General features: G+C 47.8%; 1 protein-coding gene across 3 annotated transcripts in view; it reads right to left on the bottom strand.

The window, feature by feature from the left end:
- Window positions 1-19733, bottom strand: part of LOC147424104 (uncharacterized) — a 230814-nt gene that overhangs the window by 179333 nt on the left and 31748 nt on the right. For all 3 annotated transcript variants that reach the window (XM_086501353.1, XM_086501351.1, XM_086501352.1), the window contains exon 7: window positions 17834-17929. In XM_086501353.1, the coding sequence (XP_086357479.1) occupies window positions 17834-17929 (96 nt within the window). The remainder of the gene's footprint in view (window positions 1-17833; window positions 17930-19733) is intronic.

Genomic DNA, 19733 nt, shown 5'->3' with positions numbered 1-19733 from the left:
TGCTAAGCCATCCAAGGTGGATGGAAAGAGTACCAAATAAGCATCTTCCCTGTTAAGACCACGACCCCTACAGAGAGATACAAACCTCCTTGCATGGTTGCCAGCATCTTCTGAAGAGAGTCCTTTGAATGTAGGGAACTTGATGTTTACCTTAGCCAAAACGCTAGCCAACGGCTCCATGGCCCCTTGCTGAGCCTGAGTCTGTTGCTCAGTAGCCTGCTGTAGTAGAACAGGAGAGAGCTTTACTAGAGAAGGTGATCTGGAAGATGTGGAACCGGATGAAGGAATGGGTGATGTATGTGAAGGTATAGGTGATGAGGTTGATGGACTTCTACTAGGTACCAAAGGTACTTCAGAGGGCTCAGTAGTATGCTTTGACGCTCGACTCACCGCCTTGTATATGTCATGCAGTGACCACCAATCCAACCAAGCTTTGGGCAAGAAAAACTTGAACTGGTTGAAAACTGGTCTAGACTCTACTGGACCAGGTAAGTGACTAGACCAGGCTGGACCAGGGACGAGACCTAGACCAGGGTGGACCAGGACCACGGACGAGGTCTAGACCAGGCTGGACCAGGGACGAGATCTAGACTAGGGGTCCAGGAGAACTAGAAAGGGACGAGGACTGGTTGGACCACACAAGGTAGGCAACAAGATAGGCGAAGCTCGGCAAGGTAGGAGAAGCTAGCTAGCTTCAAGATTTGTACCTCACAGAGTGAGATTTCAGTTGAGGTCCCACCGTGATCGCCAAAATGAGAGCACCTGTAGCGCGGATAATGTGTCGTGCTCTCTACAATGGATGGTCCTCAGTGCAATGTGCGTGACAATCTCACTCAAACAGACTGAATAGAAAGGAAACAATAGACATCAACAGAGCTCACAAAGACACAACAGCAGACCAGAACATATGACTCGACTATCTCAAAGACTGATACAGACTCTGGCGTGGCAGCACACTCAGCTCCAGCCCAGGACTCACAGGTACAATGGGGGTGTCAGGCTCAGATGTGCCGGGATGGTGAGGACGTGATGTGTGTATAGACTCACTCTAGAGGACTACGTACAAGCTCTATGACCACACCGCTACTCCTCATATATACAACCATAAAGAGCCACCAACGGCTCATAAATGACAACATCTAAGTCTATCTCCACTGAGTGGTGGTGATGACCTGGCCACGATGTCCACTAGACCACCGTGTCCCTGCCACGTGTCTCTGCCCAGCGTGACTGTCCATTGTGGACCGGCCAGACCCAAGACCAACTGTAAAAGTCCCAACTGTACTAACTGTCTTGTGAAAGTGACACTGTAGCCTACTACACCGCTCCCCCGAGCTCCTTCTCCCCCCCCGTCCTGCTTCAGTTCCACAGTCGGCACAGGGGGCAGGGCCTTCTCCAGCGGCTAGGAGATCTCTTGGCAGCGCCTTTGCCACGAGTCGCTTAGCGAGAGAGTGACAGCCCCTCTTGCGACCCCCTCTGCAGGTACAAACATCTTCCCTTGCAGCTATCCCTCGTGGTCTGACGAGCATTGACATCCGGCGCCGATGGGACTTCTTCAACTACGGCTTCAATCGTTTTCTCGACGACCCCTCAGCAGACCATGAGGCAGCCTGTGTTCAAGGTCCATGTTCTGTTCCTTGCCGCTAGGGGGACAGAGGCCTTGGACTCCGCAATTGGGTTCTCCTTCCCCCTTTGCGGCAGGGACCAGACAGAGTGGACTCTTGACTCAGTGTTGGGATGGTTGCACACACAGGTCCTAGAGTTCTCTCACCACATGGGAGAACTAGGAGTTACAGACATGCTCCAGACTTTGTGACCATTGGCCAAGTTTGCGGTGACACCTCCAGACTCAGCAGGATGTAGACACATTGTGGTTTACTTGTTTGCTGATACACAGTGCTTGCCATGCTATGTATACATTCAGGAGGACTCCTGGACAGAGGAGGTTGCTTTACGTACGGCTCGCTCTGCTTGGGCTAGGGCCAGGCACTCGTTGCAGTCACGCCTATCTAGAGGACGCTCGGATGCGGATTACTCCCCATCCAAGCCAACCTCGAAGATAGCCCGTCTAGCTGCTGCGGCAGCATCTGTTCTCTCTCGCTCCCCATGAGGATCGTCTCATGGAACGTGCAAGGACTAGGTGGGCCCCAATTTCAGCGTTAGCAGGGCCGACTGCGTCTGGAGGAGCAGCGTCTCAGAGGGGGCATTGCTTTGTTACCGAGGATGCAGGAGCAGCATGCAGACAGTCCTTGGTTGGAGGAGCAGTTACAGAAGGCCCGGTAGAAGCTTGCTAGCACAGGTGGAAACCCAAGAAAAGACTGAGTAGGCTGAGAAGGTGGGACAAGTGCAAACCCAGGAAAAGATTGAGTAGGCTGAGAAGGTGGGACAGTTGGTGGGAATCTAGGGAAGCTGTAGAAGGACGGAGCGAAAGAGGTGGATTGGGAGGGGGAGGCCAGAGAGGGTCCATGAAACTGTGAGGAAGCCGATCCTGCTGGCTTAGACTCCATAGTAGTAGGATTTGTTTTCTTGCTTGAGAACTCTCTGAATGAGCTTTGGAAACGTCCGTTTGTATCTGTGGTGCCATAGCAGGAACTTGCGTAGAACTCGGAGTTGTAGCTACAGCTGTAGCTATTTGTGAAATGGCTAAAGATTGGTATTTGGCACATGAGGGACACACTGCATGTACCACAGGAGAAAGGTCCTAAACTGCGGCCATATCAGTTGCCTCCTTTCACTATATTTCTTGAGTGCGGACAATATGTTTGAGGTCCATTACCTGTTGCGTGAGAATCTTTATGCGATCTTGAGCCTGAGCAATTAACATGTCACTATCCATCGATCGTTGAAGGTGGCTGCACACTTCCCTTTGCATGCTGTCATAGACAGCGCGATGCAGACCGTTGGTACCTTGCAATGAGATGGCTGCATCCATAATCGTTGAAATTGCTCTTCTGTCTGCGTCTAAAAGTCTGTCGGCTTGAGGCGCAAAAGTGGCAAACATGTCAGGTTTCCTAGAGCTAGGTGGGCCAGAGCTACATGCCCCTGCAGTACCCCTATGTGCCCCTGCACTAGGAGTAGTAGTAGTAGGTGGTATTGTCGACAGTAGTGGAGAGAGTGTTTGGGTACCTGCAACACTACTCACAAGAGGTGGTGTAAAAGTAGAGGTGGCCGCTGAAGTAGTCATGCTCACTCTTGGGTTTGCGGTATTGACGTCAGAGATTTTAACCTATGATTCAGAGAAGGGTAGTCTTGCTAGCTCCTCTGTCGAATCCAAGGAATATACCCGTTTTCTTAAGTGTAGGACGCCTCTTCAAGAAGTCCTTCTTTGCCTCCATGGATGGGAAACGCATGATTAAAGCTCTCTCCTTGGAAGTCTCCCCATTTCCTTGCGTCTTCTTCCCTACCCTCCATGCCTTTGTATGAGTAGCCTCACTCCCCATCATGCGGAGAAGTTCTTCGACTTCCTTCGCTACATCATCTCGGTCTTTTAGACCGGTTACTCGTATATGCAAAGCTCTGGTTTTCCTTCGCTGCTCTTCTTCTAGAGTCATGTTGATGATTGTAGGAGTGGGGACAGATGTGGTTTCTTTCCCTTTCCCTTTCTTAGCGACTTCTATCCATTTCTCGGCCTCATCCGCCTTCTTCTGTGTCTTCGTGATCACATCCAACCACGAAGACGTCTTTGCCACATTCTGTTTCTCCTCCTCTTTGATCATCCGCACCTGCTCCCTGATGACCTTGATTTCCTCTATCACTGAGGGTTGGAATTCCCCTTCCTCTATTCCACTGCTTGCTCTATCAGCAAGCTCTCGCTTGAGGGCTGAGACCTCTTCTTTGAGTGCTTGTGAATCCGCCTTAAGTCCTTGTAGCTTTGCGTGCAAGTTCCTCTTTCTCCTTCTTCCATTGTGCGCTTTCGTTGAGAGACATTTGAAGAAGGTTGGCCTTCTCTTTCCACCATCCTTCCGTTTCTGCTTTCCATTCTTTCATCTCCCTTTCCATTTGTGTTATCCGCTTGTTTGTAAGCACAAAGGTTGCCTTCGTATGGGGCTTGCACACTAGCGAAGTGCTCATGACCTCCATCACTGGCGAAGTGCTCATGACCTCCATCAAATCAAATCCAGTCTGCCCTTCTGCACACAAGTTTTCCCACACTATTGATACATTTCCTCTCGCATCAGGCATACATGTCCATACATCTTGCTACATTATGTAGTGTGCGATTTTTGGAATAAATTCTGAAACTCTGAAAAACTGATTTGAATTTTGAAGTTTCTGAAAATTTTTCTGATCTATATCTGAGTCTTTTTTTGTTTTCTGCAGAAACTCAGAAAATCTGAAATTCTGAAGCAATTCTAAAATTCTGAAAAATAATTTACTTCCCTGCCGGAATTCCGAATATCAGAGGAACTGATTTGTTTTGCTTTTCTGCACTTGCGGGGGATTGGGGGGGGGGGGGGGGGGGGGAGGGGGGGGACCTGCACCTGCTGGGGGGTGGGGGGAGAGAGTGTTCCGATGTGGGGCGGGCAGCAATCCCCAGGCAGGCAGCTCAACCACGCGCAACAGCAGCTCCGCCACGCGCAGGGGGGGTGCAGTGCTCAGCCACGCGCAAGAGTGGTGCAGCGTTCAGCCACACGAGAGGGAGGCAGTCCACGCGCTGATGGGTCTGTTCCATGCGAGAGAGAGAGAGAGAGAGAGAGAGAGAGAGAGAGAGAGAGAGAGAGAGAGAGAGAGAGAGAGAGAGAGAGAAATGAAATGAAATGTTATATTAACGTCTTCAAAAGGCCAAAATGACCTATGAGACCAATCAGTTACAAAATAGTGAATCAGTTACAAAATAGAGAGAGAGAGAGATGCAACAGAGTAGTTCTAACGTCCTAGGAACAATACCAAGGAAAATCAAAGATCTACCCGACTAGAGTTGAACCTCGGACATTGAACAAATCCCCAAGGACAGAGAGGCAGTAGAGATAGAGCAGTAAAGACACAAAGATAGAGATATACAGATAGAGACACAGAGACAGAAATAGAAACAGGAGGATGACAATCCAATCTATGAGTGAATTCAAATAATTAAAAGGAGAAGTTGGATCATAGTAGGACTCCAAAAACCGAATTATATCAATGATATGAGAGGAAAATGGATGCATGCAGTAAAACAAGGAGAATTTTAATGATAACACCGATTACAATTGAGATAAGAACTGACATGAGGAAGACTTGAGAATAGGGAAGAATGGACGGCCAGAGAGAGCTGAGGACGGGACAGTCATACGGTTGTTGGTGGAAGGGATAGCATCACCATATTTTCTAAAGAGTCAGGGCAAGTGATAACACTTGATTCTGGATCCATTTACCAGTGGCAAGGGAACACTGTCCAGAGTGACCAACTGGACAGCCCCCTGTGGCAAAATCTCTTGTACCATGAACGGCCCTTGCCAAGCTTGGACCAGCTTCTTAGCTTTTTTCAAATATTTAGCCTGATAGAGTAGCACTAGTGTTCCTTGCGTTATTTTCGGCTTTCTGAGATGGCGATCATGCCACGCTTTGCGACGAAGTTTCTTGGCTTGCAGAGCATGTGAAGCTAACATCCTGCTTTCTTCTAACTTCGAGAGGCGAGAGAGGTTTGCGGAAGCAATCCCCGCTGTGACGCGAACGCTTCCCACTCTTGCTGAGCCTGAGTTGAACTCATATGGTGCAAGTGCTTCTAGATTGAAAGCTAGCTGGAATGGGGTGTGGTTAGTGGTTGCTTTGAAGGAGGTGCGATAAGCCCAGACTGTGCCGAGGATAGCTTGAGCCCAAGAAGTTGGATGCAGGTGACAAGATTTCCTGAGAAGCGCGATTAACACTTTGTTAGTGCTCTCGGCTTGCCCATTTGCTCTGGGATAGTAAGAGCAAGATTTGCGATGAAAAATCTTGTAGTTTGTGAGGAGTGTGGAGATCAGATCGTTGACGAAATGACTACCTCGATCACAGGTGATTTTCAGAGGGCACCCAAACCTGCAAAAAATATTTTCATACAAAAATTTTGCAACAGTGGCGGCTGTACAGTCGATGTAGCCACCACCTTGGCCCACTTTGTTGCATAATCTATCGCTACCAGGAGATACTTACGATTGCCGGGTTAAGCAGGTGGAGCAATTGGACCAACAAAGTCCAAGCCCCATCTCTCAAAGGGCAACCACACCATAGATACCTATAGAGGACGATTGGATTGCTTGCTAGGCTTGGGCCCACATCGCTGACCGACATCACAAATCTGGACATGAGCACTAGCATCTCTGAATAGATAGGGCCACCATAAGCCTGTCTGTAAGATTTTTTGCACCTTGATGTGACCACGGTAATGGCCACCTGTAGGACCACTGTGTGCATCTTCCGGAATGTGGTCTACTTCATGAGGGGAGACGCACCTACGCAGCACACCATCTGGCCCAGATTTGTAGAGTTGTCCGCCAATCAAAGAGAAGGGTCTAGACTTCAGCAAGAGTCTTCTTTTTTGCGAGGGAGAAGCATTCTCAGGATATAGGCCAGTAGAGAGCAGATGTAACACATCTCCATACCATTCTGAGGTCGTGTCGACCTTAAAGAGATGACTATCCAAAAAGTCATCATCAACCCCAATATCGGGCTCACCTGTGTGTATGCGAGAGAGGTGGTCGGCCATGACGTGCCGCTTGCCTGAACGGAGAACTATGTCGAAATCGAATTCCTGGAATATCAGTAGCCACCTCCAAACTCTTCCTGCAACTTGGGGTTTATTCAGAAGATAGCACAGCGCATGATGATTCGTGATGATAATGAAGGGAACCCCTAACAAGTAATGATGAAACTTTTGTAAAGAATTCATCATAGCCAAACCTTCCCTTTCTGTGGTGCTGTAGTTGCGCTCAGCCTTTGTGAGCAAGTGACTGGCATAGTGGACTGGGCGATCTAGGTTGAGCTCCTTCCTCGGCTAAGTCAAAAACCGCGCCGACCGCAAATTGACTAGCATCAGTATGGACATGAAAAGGAGTGGACCAATCAGGAGCAACTAAAATAGGTGCCTCAGTTAGGCGCTTTTTGAGATAGGTAAAAGCTTGGGATTCAGCTATGCACCACTAAAAGGGTACAGCAACACTAGTCAAGCGTGTCAAGGGTTGGGCAACCTCTGCATACATGCAAATGAACCTCCGATGATAGCCTGTATGGCCTACAAAGCTTTGAACACCTTTGGGATTAAGTGGAGGGGGCAATCTTGAAATGGCCACTATTTTCTCAGGGTCAGGTGCTAAACCTTCAACAGACACAACATTACCTAAAAGCGTACCTTGAGTCACCAAAAAGTGGCACTTGTTTGGATTGAGCTTAAGGCGTGCCTTGCGACACTTTGAGAAGACTGCAGAGAGTTGAGCTAAGTGCTCCTCCAAGTTTTCCACCGGGGTGGAACATTGGGCGCCAGAGAAGGTGGAAAAATCATCCATGAAGATTCTAAGATTGTCGTTGAGCAGGGGACGAAATATGATGTAGACAATACGATTGAATGAAGGAGGAGCATTTTTCAGCCCACAGGACATCCTCTTGTAGATAAAAATTCCCCATGGAGTGACAAAAGCTGTCTTTCCTTGGTCGTCAAGATGTATTCCTAACTGATTGTAGCCGTTGAACCCGTCCATGAAACTGTACAGTACATGCCCAGCGACATCTTCGAGGACTCTCTCAGTGAAAGTGGTTGGAAATCCATCTGAGATTGTCACCTTATTCAGAGCCCGGTAGTCGATGCAAACTCGAATTTTGTTGGACTGCTTCTTGGGAGCAATAACCATAGGGGACAACCATTCTGAGTGCTCCACAGGCACAATAATACCTGCTTCTTACATTTTTTCTAACTCGACTTTGATTGCTTCTGCATACTTGGGGTTGAGCTTGTAAGCCCGTCCTCTGACCGCCTTAGCCCCCTCAACGAGAGGGATTGTGTGGACTCCTAACTCTGCTGGGATCCCTTCCAAATCGTGGTAAGACCACGCAAACACATCCTTGAAAGAGTGCACGAAAGAGATTACCTGGTCAAGTAGCGCAGGGTGATCCCATAACCAAGCGGCTAACAGGATGGACTGATGGTTGTCAAGGTCACCTAGGTTGACTTCTCTGACGGGATCAGGCCGTGTAGTTGGCGAGGATGCATCAGGAAGAGCAGACCTTGCCGCCTTTGTGAGCTTCCAAACATCATGAGCTGGCGTCTGATCGATATTGAAATCGGCATACTCTTCTTGTAACCATCCCGGTGGAAGCTCGTTGAAGGGAAGTTCATTTGGTACATAGGATAGCTTGGACTGGGGCAGGGTATCAGACACAGGTGAGGCTGAGGGTGTGGCGTGGGTCAACTCTTGTAAAGGAGATTTCTTACCCCTTCGATGGTCTTTGATAGGCTCCCCAAGTCCAAAGGCTTCTACTGAGGGGCCAGTTGAGCTATAAACCTCTGGGAGCAATAGAGTCGGTGCGTTGGGTTCAGCCACTGTAGCAACACTGGAAGATGGTGTATCCTCTAGCAAGGCTTGAATGGAGACAACATAGCAAGGCATAGAGTGGGTAGCCTCCAACCACTCTAGCAGGTCTTCTTCTGGTCCATCCGGTGGAGTAGGCTGGTTCAGTTGGGGAGTTGACTCCATTGATAGAGACCTATGATTCACACCGGATCCATTCCCCCTTCAAGGCGGATAGGTTTCATTGGATAGCCCGGGCTACGTATCCACATTGAATCAGTTTCCCAATCATGTAATGCCTTTGTGTGTCAGAGCCATGGTCTTCCAATGAGTAACGGAAATCCGCCTTCAATCTGAGGGAGGCAAACCACAACAAAATCTAGGTTGAATGTGAATTCTTGTACATGCAGAGGGACCTTGTCTACTATTCCCACAGGGTAGACAGTTCTCTGGTCTGCCAAAGTCACTGTAAAGGGAGTGGGCCGGGTAGGCTGGAGACCCAATGCCATCATAGTGAATTCCGGTATTAAGTTGATACCTGACCCACCATCCACCATGACACCGGAGAAGTCGCATGCTAGAATAGATGCGGTGAGACGAGGACTTCTGTAATCAGTGAGCGGAGCAGCGGGAAATTAAATCATGTAGGACTCTAAGGGCTGCACTGGTAGGTGCCCGCCACTAGGCCCTCCACCAGGATACAGAGGTTGAATGATGAAAAGGGTGTCACTTCAAAAATTTGTATCAAGTCAAAGCATGTCATACAATGACATTTGTTGAAGGTGATAGTTTCTGCTATAGGCTTCTCTCTTTTGATCAGTGCTTGCTCTGGTATCTTGAGCTTCTGCAAGTCCTCTATTGCTTCCATGAAAGCACCATCAATATCTGAGAGGAGAGAGGTAGGTTGGCTCTTGGCACTACCTGCTGGTTTGTCAGCTTCTAGGGGAGTTTGACTCATTTGTGTGATTGGAGATGAAAAAGTTGGACCGTCAGGGAGGCTGAGACCAAGAGCAGCTCTTGGCTCTTGGCACTACCGTCAGGGAGGCTGAGACCAAGAGCAACTCTTGGCTCTTGGCACTACCTGCTGGTTTGTCAGCTTCTAGGGGAGTTTGACTCATTTGTGTGACTAGAGATGAAAAAGTTGGACCGTCAGGGAGGCTGAGACCAAGAGCAGCTCTGTCTGCCCGTGTGAGCACACCAACAGGCTCTTCCACCTGTTTCAACCCACTCTGAGAGGCAACTACAAGAGTGGAAGGTGGGGCCTGTGGAATGGTGCTTACTATGATTAGGTTAATCTTTTGGGAATGTAAACTCCTGTTGGTTCTGGCTTGTGCTTGCAGATGTGGATTTTGGGCAGTCCTTATTATAGTGATCCTTAGCTTCAGGGCAGTGTTGGCAAGGAGGGGACCCTTCTGGCAACGGACATTTGCTTTGATAATGTCCATACTCCCCGCACCTGTACCACAAAATTGGCATATTGGAGGGGCGAGGTGGTCTCGGCCCTTGCTGCATGGGAATGGATGCTGATGTGTAGAAGCTTTGGGGAACTGAAGGAGTGTTAGCATGATAAAAGCTAGGGGATGCAAAGTTGTTGTGCATACCTTGCATAGGAGGTGTTGTCAGCAGAGGTGGCATCGGGTTTTGATGGCCATAAGGTGAAACCATGTTGGATGCAGGTGTCAATCCTTGTTGAAGGTTGGGGGCGAGGCTCTGTTGTAACTGCCACATTCCCTTCAGATAATAGCACTCTTTGTCATCATGGCCAGGTTTCTCGCAGAAGTGGCAGTAAGCTCAAAGTGGGCAGTCCTGAGAAGGATGCCCTAGAGAGCGACAAGAGGAACACCACACCATCGGCGGCTTAGTGTCTTGTTGTGCCCACAGCTCTTCTAGCTCCCGCTTGATTTGTTCTAAAGCCTCTTGCTGTGGAGATTTTTCCGATCTAAGAGAGAAGGACCTCTCCTCTTGAAGTGCTCTTTGTAACTTCAGTGCTTCTAACTCCCTGCGTAAAGACAGCAAGGGGTCAGAGGGATTTTTGGTGAGCGCTGAGGTAGTCTCCACCTGAAGGGGGTCCTTGAATAGCCTCCTTGCTCCTTCTATCTTGGTAGTGGCGCTATAAACTCCTCCAAAGATGCATCGGGTCGAAGACTTCTGCGTAGTCTTTGGAAGAGCTTTCTCTACCCACTTCTTGACCATAAATTCCCCTGGTTGTTGAGGAAGCTTGGCAACCAAAGACTTGGTTTTAGTCATGAGTTCTACAAAAGTCTCCTCTGGCTAGAGCACCATGTTGGCCAACTTATCCAAAACCTTTTCCTGGAAGTCACCTGGCCTGAATGCTGCACAAAACTGTTGTCTTAAAGCTGCCCAAGTTGCAAAATGGTTCTCTGCAAACTGATTGTACCACTTGTTTGCTAAGCCATCCAAGGTAGATGGGAAGAGTACCAAATAAGCATCTTCTCTATTAAGACCACGACCTCTACAGAGAGATACCAACCTACTTGCATGGTCATCTGCATCTTCTGAGGAGAGTCCCTTGAAAGTAGGAAACTTGATGTTTACCTTGTCCAAAACACTAGTCAACGTCTCCATGGCCTCTTGCTCATGAGCCCGTTGCTCAATAGCTTGCTGTAACAAAATGGGAGAGAGCTTTACTAGGGAAGGTGACCAGGAAGATGTAGAACCGGATGAAGGAATGGATGATGCCATATGTGGAGGTATGGATGATGAGGTTGGTGGACTTCTACTAGGTACCAAGGGTTAACGTCTTTTGTTGTACTACTTCAGAGGACTCAGTAGTGCGCTTTGACGCTCTAATGACCGCCTTGTATGTGTCATGCAGTGACCACAAACCCAACCAAGCTTTGGGCAAGAAGACCTTTAACTAGCTGAACACAGGTCTAGACTCTACTAGACCAAGCAAGTGACTAGACCACCTGGCTGGACCAGGGATGAGGAAGGACTAGACCAGGACGAGAGCTTGGTTGGACCAGGGCGAGAGAGGACCAGACCAGCAAGGCGAGAGACTAGGTCAGCTAGAGTAAGCTCTCTAAGGTGAAACTGGACCAGACCAGCAGGCTGCACTGGGCAAGGCGAAGTAGGCCAGGCTAGGTAAAACCCAGCTAGCTCCTCGATTTGCACCTCAACAGAGTGAGACTTCAGTTGAGGTCCCACCGAGCGTGCCAAAAATGAGAGCACCTGTAGCGCGGATAGTGTGTCGTGCTCTCTACAGTGGGTGCTCCTTAGTGCAATGTGCGTGAAATCTCACTCAAAACACAATGAAAGCAAAGGAAACAATAGATGACGATTGATCAACACAGAGACACAGCAGTAGACCAGTACATATGGACTCGACTATCTCAAAGAACCAATACAGACTCCGGCGTGGCAACACACTCAGCTCCAGCCTAGAACTCACAGGTACAATGGGGGTGTCGAGGCTCAAATGTGTAGGGATAGTGCAGAGGTGCTGTGTATAGACTCACTAATCTAGACGACGACGCTGGACCATATATGAAGAAGATGATAATTATGACCCCAAAGCTACTACTCACATGTACAACCATAAAGAGCCACCAACGGCTCATAAATGTCAGCCATCTAATTCTATTCCCAAACTGAGTGGTGGTGGTGACCTGGCCACGATGTCCACTAGACCACCGTCCGTATCCCTGCCACGTGTCACTGCCCAGCCCAGAGAGTCCATCTAGTGTGAGCCAGACCAAACCAACTATATTAACTGTGTCCTGTGAAAGTGACACTGGAGCCTACTACAATCACGATGACCTTGGACGCCATCTCGGAGGTCTCAAACTCTATCTGATAGTAGCCGCATCCAAGAAACTAAATGTCCAAGATCTTGCCCACCTCTGCGAGAAGGTGGGCCTCGAGAAGATCACGCAACTCTCCTCTGCTCGGTGTGGTGCCGAGAATCTTGCGGATGATGGAAGTCGCCTGCAGGCGTTCCACCTCTGCGGCTAGGCTCGCTTGCTCTATCGGTGAGAGAGCAAATCGAATGGTGGGGTCAACGGGGTCTGGCGAGGGGACTTCATTGGAGTTCCTCTGTGGCAGAGTTTGAGCCTCCATCTGTGTCTGCTGCTGTGAAGAAAGGCGGAGAAGCGTCGACGAAAGGGGAAACTCTTGCTGGACCGAGCACGTCGAGGGTGCTAGCGAGGCCCAACAAGCAAGAGTGGCTAACGGCAATGTGCAGGCGGGCGGGGCAATGGGCTAATGGCAATGTGCAAGCAGGCGATCGGGGCAGTGGGTAACGGCAAAGTGCAGGCAGGAGTGGCTAACTGCAATGTGCAAGCGGGCGGGCAGGCAGGCAGCGCAGTGGGTCGGCAGGCGGACAGGGCAGCGGCGGGGGACGGCGCGGCCAGCTGGGAAGGCGACGGGCGGGGTTGGACAGCGGGCAGCGGGCGAGGCAGAGCACGCAGGGGGGCGGGCTAGGGAGCTACGCGCAGGAGGTGAGGGCGGAGGGGCTACGCGAGGGGGGGGGTGCGGGCAACAGTAGCGAGCTCGCACTTCGTTTTTACACGCTTTTTTCTTGCGAAGAACTTGTAGATTGTAGGGGGTCGTGTATCCTTGTCTTTCTTTTCTTGGGAATTGTTTCTCTTTGTACTTCCATTATGAGAGGTCTGTTGGGTTCTCTGAGTCAAGATCTCATCAGGGGCTAAGTCAAATTTCCCGAATGTATCGCAAAACCTTGTTTCGCATGACCCATCAATTCTTGAATAGAATTCGACTTTTATTCTAGGCAGTAGTCTCGGATCTTTGTAGGGAGTCTACAGCAAAACAACTCAATCTGTTCCTTAAAAGAGACCTATTTAAATGAAGAGGTTGGTAGAAAAGAGTTCCAAAATCTCTCGGAATAAGCATCCAAAGAATATCCCTTGGTCATCAGAAGATAATTCCAAGCGGTTCGTATATCTCATTCGTACTCCCGAATCAGCCAAGAAGAAATAAAGAGCCTTTTGAATTTCAACCATTTAACTGGAGCTTCCTTCCTCAAAAGAAGGGTGGACCACCACGTTCGAGCATTTCCTTTGAAGAAAGATGTAGCCCTCCTAATCTTGGAGTGCTCCGAGTAATGCCCTCCAGAGAAGGCTATGTCAAATTACTGAATGAAGGCCAAAGCCCTCGGAGCATCTCGGAACCCAAAAAAAAATTCAAATTTAATCGATTGTCCACCTTCTTTGAATTCTTTTACTTTCTTGATTTTGTCTTCGAGAAAGTCATATTGGTTGGCTCTGTAAAAAATGCTTCTTCTTTGCATAAAACATGTGGTCGTCGGAGTCCGAACTGTCAGAGGATGACTCCTCTATAGAAATGTCAGAAACTGGGCAAAATCTGGGCTTCTTTGCCTTTTTCTTGCCCTTTCCGAAGCTTTGTTTTTTGCTTCGCTTTTTGCCTTTTCTATCCTCCTCGCTGGAGTGAGAAGATCTAGAAGAATTGTCAGAAGAAGAAGAAGAAGAAGAAGAAGAATTGGGTAGTCCTTCAAATCGTACACGCTTCTTTTGCTTTCTTGCCGATGCAAAAGAAGATTGACGACCCAAATAACCCGAGAAGTCAGTCCCCCCTTCTTGTGCTTTTTATCTTGCTTTTTGGATTGGTTCTTTGCATCCAAAAGCCTACTAATCTGTATCTGAACCACCTCTTGTAATTATTGCTCTGTAAACATCCTCGAAGATGGAGGTTTCTTGATTGCCGGTTTGATGGGTGATTTTGTGGCTTTCAGCCACTAGGTGTGCACTTCTGCGATTGATTGCTGAGACAAAAATTTTGCAAACTGCGGATGCTTCGCAAATTTAATCATCTGCTTTGTGCACTACTCAACCTGTTGTCGACGTTCCATCTCTTCAAGTTCGTATTGAGTAGGCCGAGGTGGCCCCTACTCTTCCTCTGTTAAATCATCAAAATCTTCTTCGTGATCTCCTCCCGCATTAGAAGATGCAAAAGAAGTCGACTGATTCTTGTTGGAATCCATGAGAGTCACAAGAAAAGGATCAGATTCTCGGTAGAAGAGAAATCGGCCGCGCTCTGATACCACTATAACAAACTTGGACACCCCAAGTCTAGATTCTACCGCGACACAACAGAGATTCGCTTCATAATAGTTCACAAAAGACGACACGGCCCGGCGTAGTTCCGTGCCAAGAGGTATTGGCCCCAAAGACTGGCACCCCTTTCGGTATTTTTTTTTTATTAATCTCTATGCAAAGTACATGGGAGCCTCTGGGATCTCACACTCAGACTCTGCGTCCATATGCTCTCAATAATTAGACCCAAGAGAGCTATTTACTGTTACAAGGGTGGCCCAAAAGCAGAGCCCCCAAAATCAGTAAAAAATAAAAGCAATTGATCTCTCAAAAGCTTCTCAACTCAAAAGCATTAATCCCCAAAAGCTGGCAGCGTGATTTGTGGAAGTCCGTATTGTCAGCGTAAATCACGGAAGTTTGTAAGCTGCCACGTCAGCATGTCAACGCATTTTGCGGTTGTCCATACAGTGCCACATCAGCCTGTCAGCGAAATTTCTGGGCTACTGCCACATCAGCAGGGTGTGTGAGTGTGTCCGGGGGCCAGCCACGTCACCAGTTTGTGACACACACCGCCCAATGCGTCTCTCACAAAAATGATGCTCATGTAGCATAAGAATATCAATAGGTCCACCCACAAGGCATCTCTAAAGCTCCTGTGTCAAACGACCCCCATGGCGTACAAATTGTGGTCCTCCAAGGCCTTGAATATTCCATGATCCTCATGGGGTGAGTAAGAGAATGCAAATGTTGCTACAATAGCCAGCCGTGCAATCTTCGAGGCCGGTTTGGATGGGGAGTCATCCGCATCCGATCAACCTCGAAACAAGCGAGTCTGCAACACATGTCCCACCCATGCCCAAGAGGCCCGTGCAGTCCTCAGAGCCACATCCTCTATCCAAAAGTCCTCATGAGCGTATACATAACAAGGAGGGAGTTGTGGCATCTGTAAAAAAGTGAATAGTGATGTGTCTACAGCCTGTGGCATCGGGCAAGGAGCCACAAAATTCTGCACCAAACTGTGATCCCAAGGTCCCCCGTGTGATGAGAGAACCAAGTGCCGAACCCAAGATCCAATCCTGTTGATCCCGACCACAGTGGAAAAGAGTATCCCACTGTAGAGTCTAGAGCATCTGTACCACCTGCCGCAAGAAACACAACATGAACCCCCGAAAACAAGCCGCCTCTATGTCAACCTGGGGTGGCCAAGAAATCAAGTGAAGGTGTAGCTGAAAAGGTCCCATCGTCTCTTGAGTCAAAGGCAGATGTCTCAACCAAGAGGGGAGGTCGACGGAATGGATGCCTCTTGGAACCAACCTACTCACAACAAAAGAGCTACCCAAGGAGCGATGTGCACTAGGAGTGTGCTTTGAACCAACCGCCGGGGGGGATCCTTCTGTACAAAAGAGGAGGGGGAGGGGTCTGAGGCGATCTCCTGCTGAAAAGGTCCGAAGCAGTTTCCCGTAGGAACCCACTCCTGTCGACAAAGAGTAGGACGTCCATCCATGCGAGGAGCCTAACCCTATCGATGGCAGGCTCTGACCTGGTGCCATCCCTCTTCAGTCTAGCCATCGGCCGCTGTTGAATCTGGAGTCTATGTATGTCCCGAACTAGAACCCGCACATTGGGTAACCCTGCGGCCTTCGCCGCAACTCATGCTAAAGTGCGCGGGGTCTCCAAGACCGTCCCAGTCATGGAGCCAATCCTGGAAAGTAAGAGAAGATTCTCCCGCCTAAGTCCTAGAAAGCAGACTGAGATAGAAAGCTCTGCCTCCTCCTCAAGCACATTTGTAGTCGGGTTGAAGCCATGGTGCCATTATCTAAAGTAAGCTCAATCCACCCGAATGCCTAGCTGGCTCATCGAGATCACTTTGGTTGCCATCTCTGGAGACTCAAACTCTATCTAGTAGTAGCCTCTCCCGAGAATCTGCACATCAATGATCTTGCCCACTCTAGTGAAGGAGTTGGGCTTGGAACAAGTCCCGAACCTCTCCTCTCCTAGGCCATGTGCTAATAATCTTGCAAATAACCAAGGTGGCTTGAAGATGTTCTACCTCGGCCATCAAGCTCGCTTGCTCTTCTAGCGAAAGAGCAAGTCGAAGGGTCGTCTCCGCGGTGTCGGACGAGGGGGATTTAGTAGAGTCCCTCCTCTAAGGTGGAGTAGGAGCCGCCATCCTATATCTACGTTTCAGATTGGATTCTCTGTCAAAATCCATGGCGTACTGCAAAAAGTTGGATAGATGTTTTGAGGAAGAAGAACCAATTGAATCTATAATACCACTGTAATGGGCTTGGCAGTGACGTAATCTCACAACAACAACACAAACAAACCTGAAAACTTTAAACACGTGAACTTCAATAACTCAAAGTAGTCGCAACACGAAGTGGCGAAGTTCCACTCCTATATGCGTTGGCCCCAAAGTTTGGCGCCCCTTTTAATACCTTTTAATATTAAGTAATCCGCAGAGTAAAACTGCCGGGGAGTCACTCTACAAATGTGCAACCATGCACTGATCTGTTAGAACTGACCCCCAATAAAGGCATTGAGCCCCACAAGCAACTGACACAAAAGCCTAGAGCTAACCCCAAAAGAAATTGGCTAAAAAATATGGCGCCCAACCTCTTAGTTCACACTGCTAAAAATACTAGTGGCCAATTCTGCCACATCAGCACCGTAAATTCTGCCACAAATTCCGAGATTTGTCACATCATCCTCATATGGAACTCTATCTTTTACTGGCTGGCAGGGTCTAGTGCCACGTCATCACTTTTGCGACACAGGACATCAACTCTTTTGCACGCCCTTGAGACTCTCCATTCCTACTCTTCATCAAATAGAGGCGCCATTTGCACAAGAGAAATAACTATGGACAAAATGGCAGGCCCCTTCATTCAAAAAAATGACTCCTCACTATAAATCTACAAAAGAGAAGACTTGTTACGATCAACCAATCACCTTCCATCTCAGTACCTCTTTTCAGGCCCTTTCTTTAGTGTTAATTAGCATAATTTCATAATCAGTAAGATAATCCTGCTAGTTTGGACAGATTTGATAAGGTTCGAGCTCAGGTTGCTTTTGCAAGCATGATCAATCTAAAATTAAGTAATGAATTCCCTAGATGCAGTCAGGGCTATGTGGGAACTTGTAAGGAGTAACTAGGGGCTCATAGGATCATGCGCATGAACATATCAGTAGATATTTCAAGACAAGCAATCAAATAGCAAGGCCCTTTATAAACAAAATTGCGTAGTCAAGGGTTTGTTTTATGACAAGAGAGTGTTATACAACTGTGTTACTTACATGCAGTGATGCTTTGATTAAACTGCAAGACAACATCAAGTTTACCTTTTTCTGCAACTCAAAAAAAGTCCTACCACCTTTGAGTGGTATTGAGATCAAGCTGGAAGTCTTAGCAGGCTGATTCCATTGGGAAGAGTTTACCTACAACAAAAATATTTCACATAAACTACAGTTGCTCTTCCCATCCGCCAAGGTGCTTTGCATGATCTGATGTTGTCTTATATGCAGAGAAAGACAGCTGTTCGAAAACAAGGTTATATCTTCAGGCACTCAAGTCCTTTTTCATATGTCAATAGAGCGGCTGATACCGCATACTTTAGAACATAGACTTCCTACAGCTGTGAAAATGTGTGCTACAATTCATGCACAGGTTTCTCTGCAGTCAATCTATGTCTGCCCAATCGAAGCTAGAAGCTTTGAATCATTTTTATCGCCGTCAAAATGGTGATCAAGTTGTATTTCAGCACACCTACAATAAGGGCAGAATTGCAATCTCAAAGCACCTAAATGTCATCAAATGCTACATCATACTGACACAGCAGACATGCGTGATACATTTGCAAGTAGCAATATCTGGTCTATTGGGCTTCACCCATAAAACACTAAGCTGATGAGCCAAGATGGACATGTATATTAACCGCAAATCCAGCAAGTGTGTCAAGTTGGAAATCAATCAGGAACCCAAAATCCCTTAGACTTTAAGAATGAGATGGGATGCCAATGTGACAGAATAGGCCTTCACAAGCACCTAGAATTTGTGAGAGGTAGAAACCATTGACAGACTTAGTACAATAAGTAACAGCTTCTGTTTTTTTAAACAACCTGTAAAAAGCATTTAGCAAATGCCAGCCATTGCATCTATAACAAGAATATGTAGCTGCTCTCTTTAACACTGTCAAATTACATAGTAAGCTTTTGCAGAGGAAGGGACAAGTCTACACAGCAGCCTCTTTTTGGGCCTAAAATGACATCTCTTCCGTTTTGCGAACAGCTCAGGGGTGTAGTACTGTGTACAAGGAGCACGTGTGGATGCTCAAATGGCCTGTACCCATAGAAATGTACAAAACTAGAGAGAGTACAAAAATATATAGGTGGCGCCTGTAAGAGTAATGTAAACTAAACTATCAGGCAGGGATTAGTGCCAAGTCATTCTGCCCTGTCCCAAACTGAAAAAGGTAGACATGGAGAGGGATGTAGAAAATGATGGTGTCGCTCCTAGGCTGCCGTACAAGAGACAGATGAAGTATCCACCGACTGCTAAGTGTGTATGAAAGTCGATAATCGCTCAAGATATCTCCCAAAAGTTGGTTTGTGGTCCGTGACCATAAGTGCTTCACAATGAATGCTTTTAGCAGTCTTTTTCAACCGGACACTTCTGTGTACTTTCTTTTGTATATGATGTGGGTTTTCCTCGCTTGGAGGTTTCCCGCTTGTAAATTAATCCCAAAGATTTACAAAAAAAAGTGTGTTTTTTACTATGAGGCCCCATCGGCCGGGGTCCCGTAAGTTGTTGGGGGTTAGGATTTTAATCCTAACCCATAGGCCACTCAGCAAGGATCTGCAAGTTGGTGAGGACTTCATGTCTTCTGCTTCTCTGCTAGGGTTTAGGCCCCTCGGCCAAGATCTGCGGGTTGGCTAGGGTCTTCAGTGACTTGACACGTTAGCCATTTGTGATAGAAACTTTCAACCAGCATAAAACAGTTCTAAGCTCTAGATGATTATTTAGTGAACAGCATAGTTTTTGAGCTTCATTCCTAGTGAATCCTCTTAGCTCCAAATAAGCAGAAGAGTCATAAAACTACCACCTTCCTAGCTAATGCGAGCCAAAAGAAATCAATCGAGCTCAGCGAGGCTGAAGAGACCAAGAAGTAGAAGGAAAAGCCAAAGAAACAAGAACATTTTTGGATAAAATGGTCATTTATTAATGTGAAGAACAATGTACAGA

The sequence above is a fragment of the Adiantum capillus-veneris genome, chromosome 26 (genome assembly GCF_014529385.1).
Source record: "Adiantum capillus-veneris isolate H3 chromosome 26, ASM1452938v2, whole genome shotgun sequence".
NCBI classification, from domain to species: Eukaryota; Viridiplantae; Streptophyta; class Polypodiopsida; order Polypodiales; family Pteridaceae; genus Adiantum; species Adiantum capillus-veneris.
Note: the sequence above shows the minus strand (reverse complement) of the source record. Positions and strands in the feature narration are given on the sequence as shown.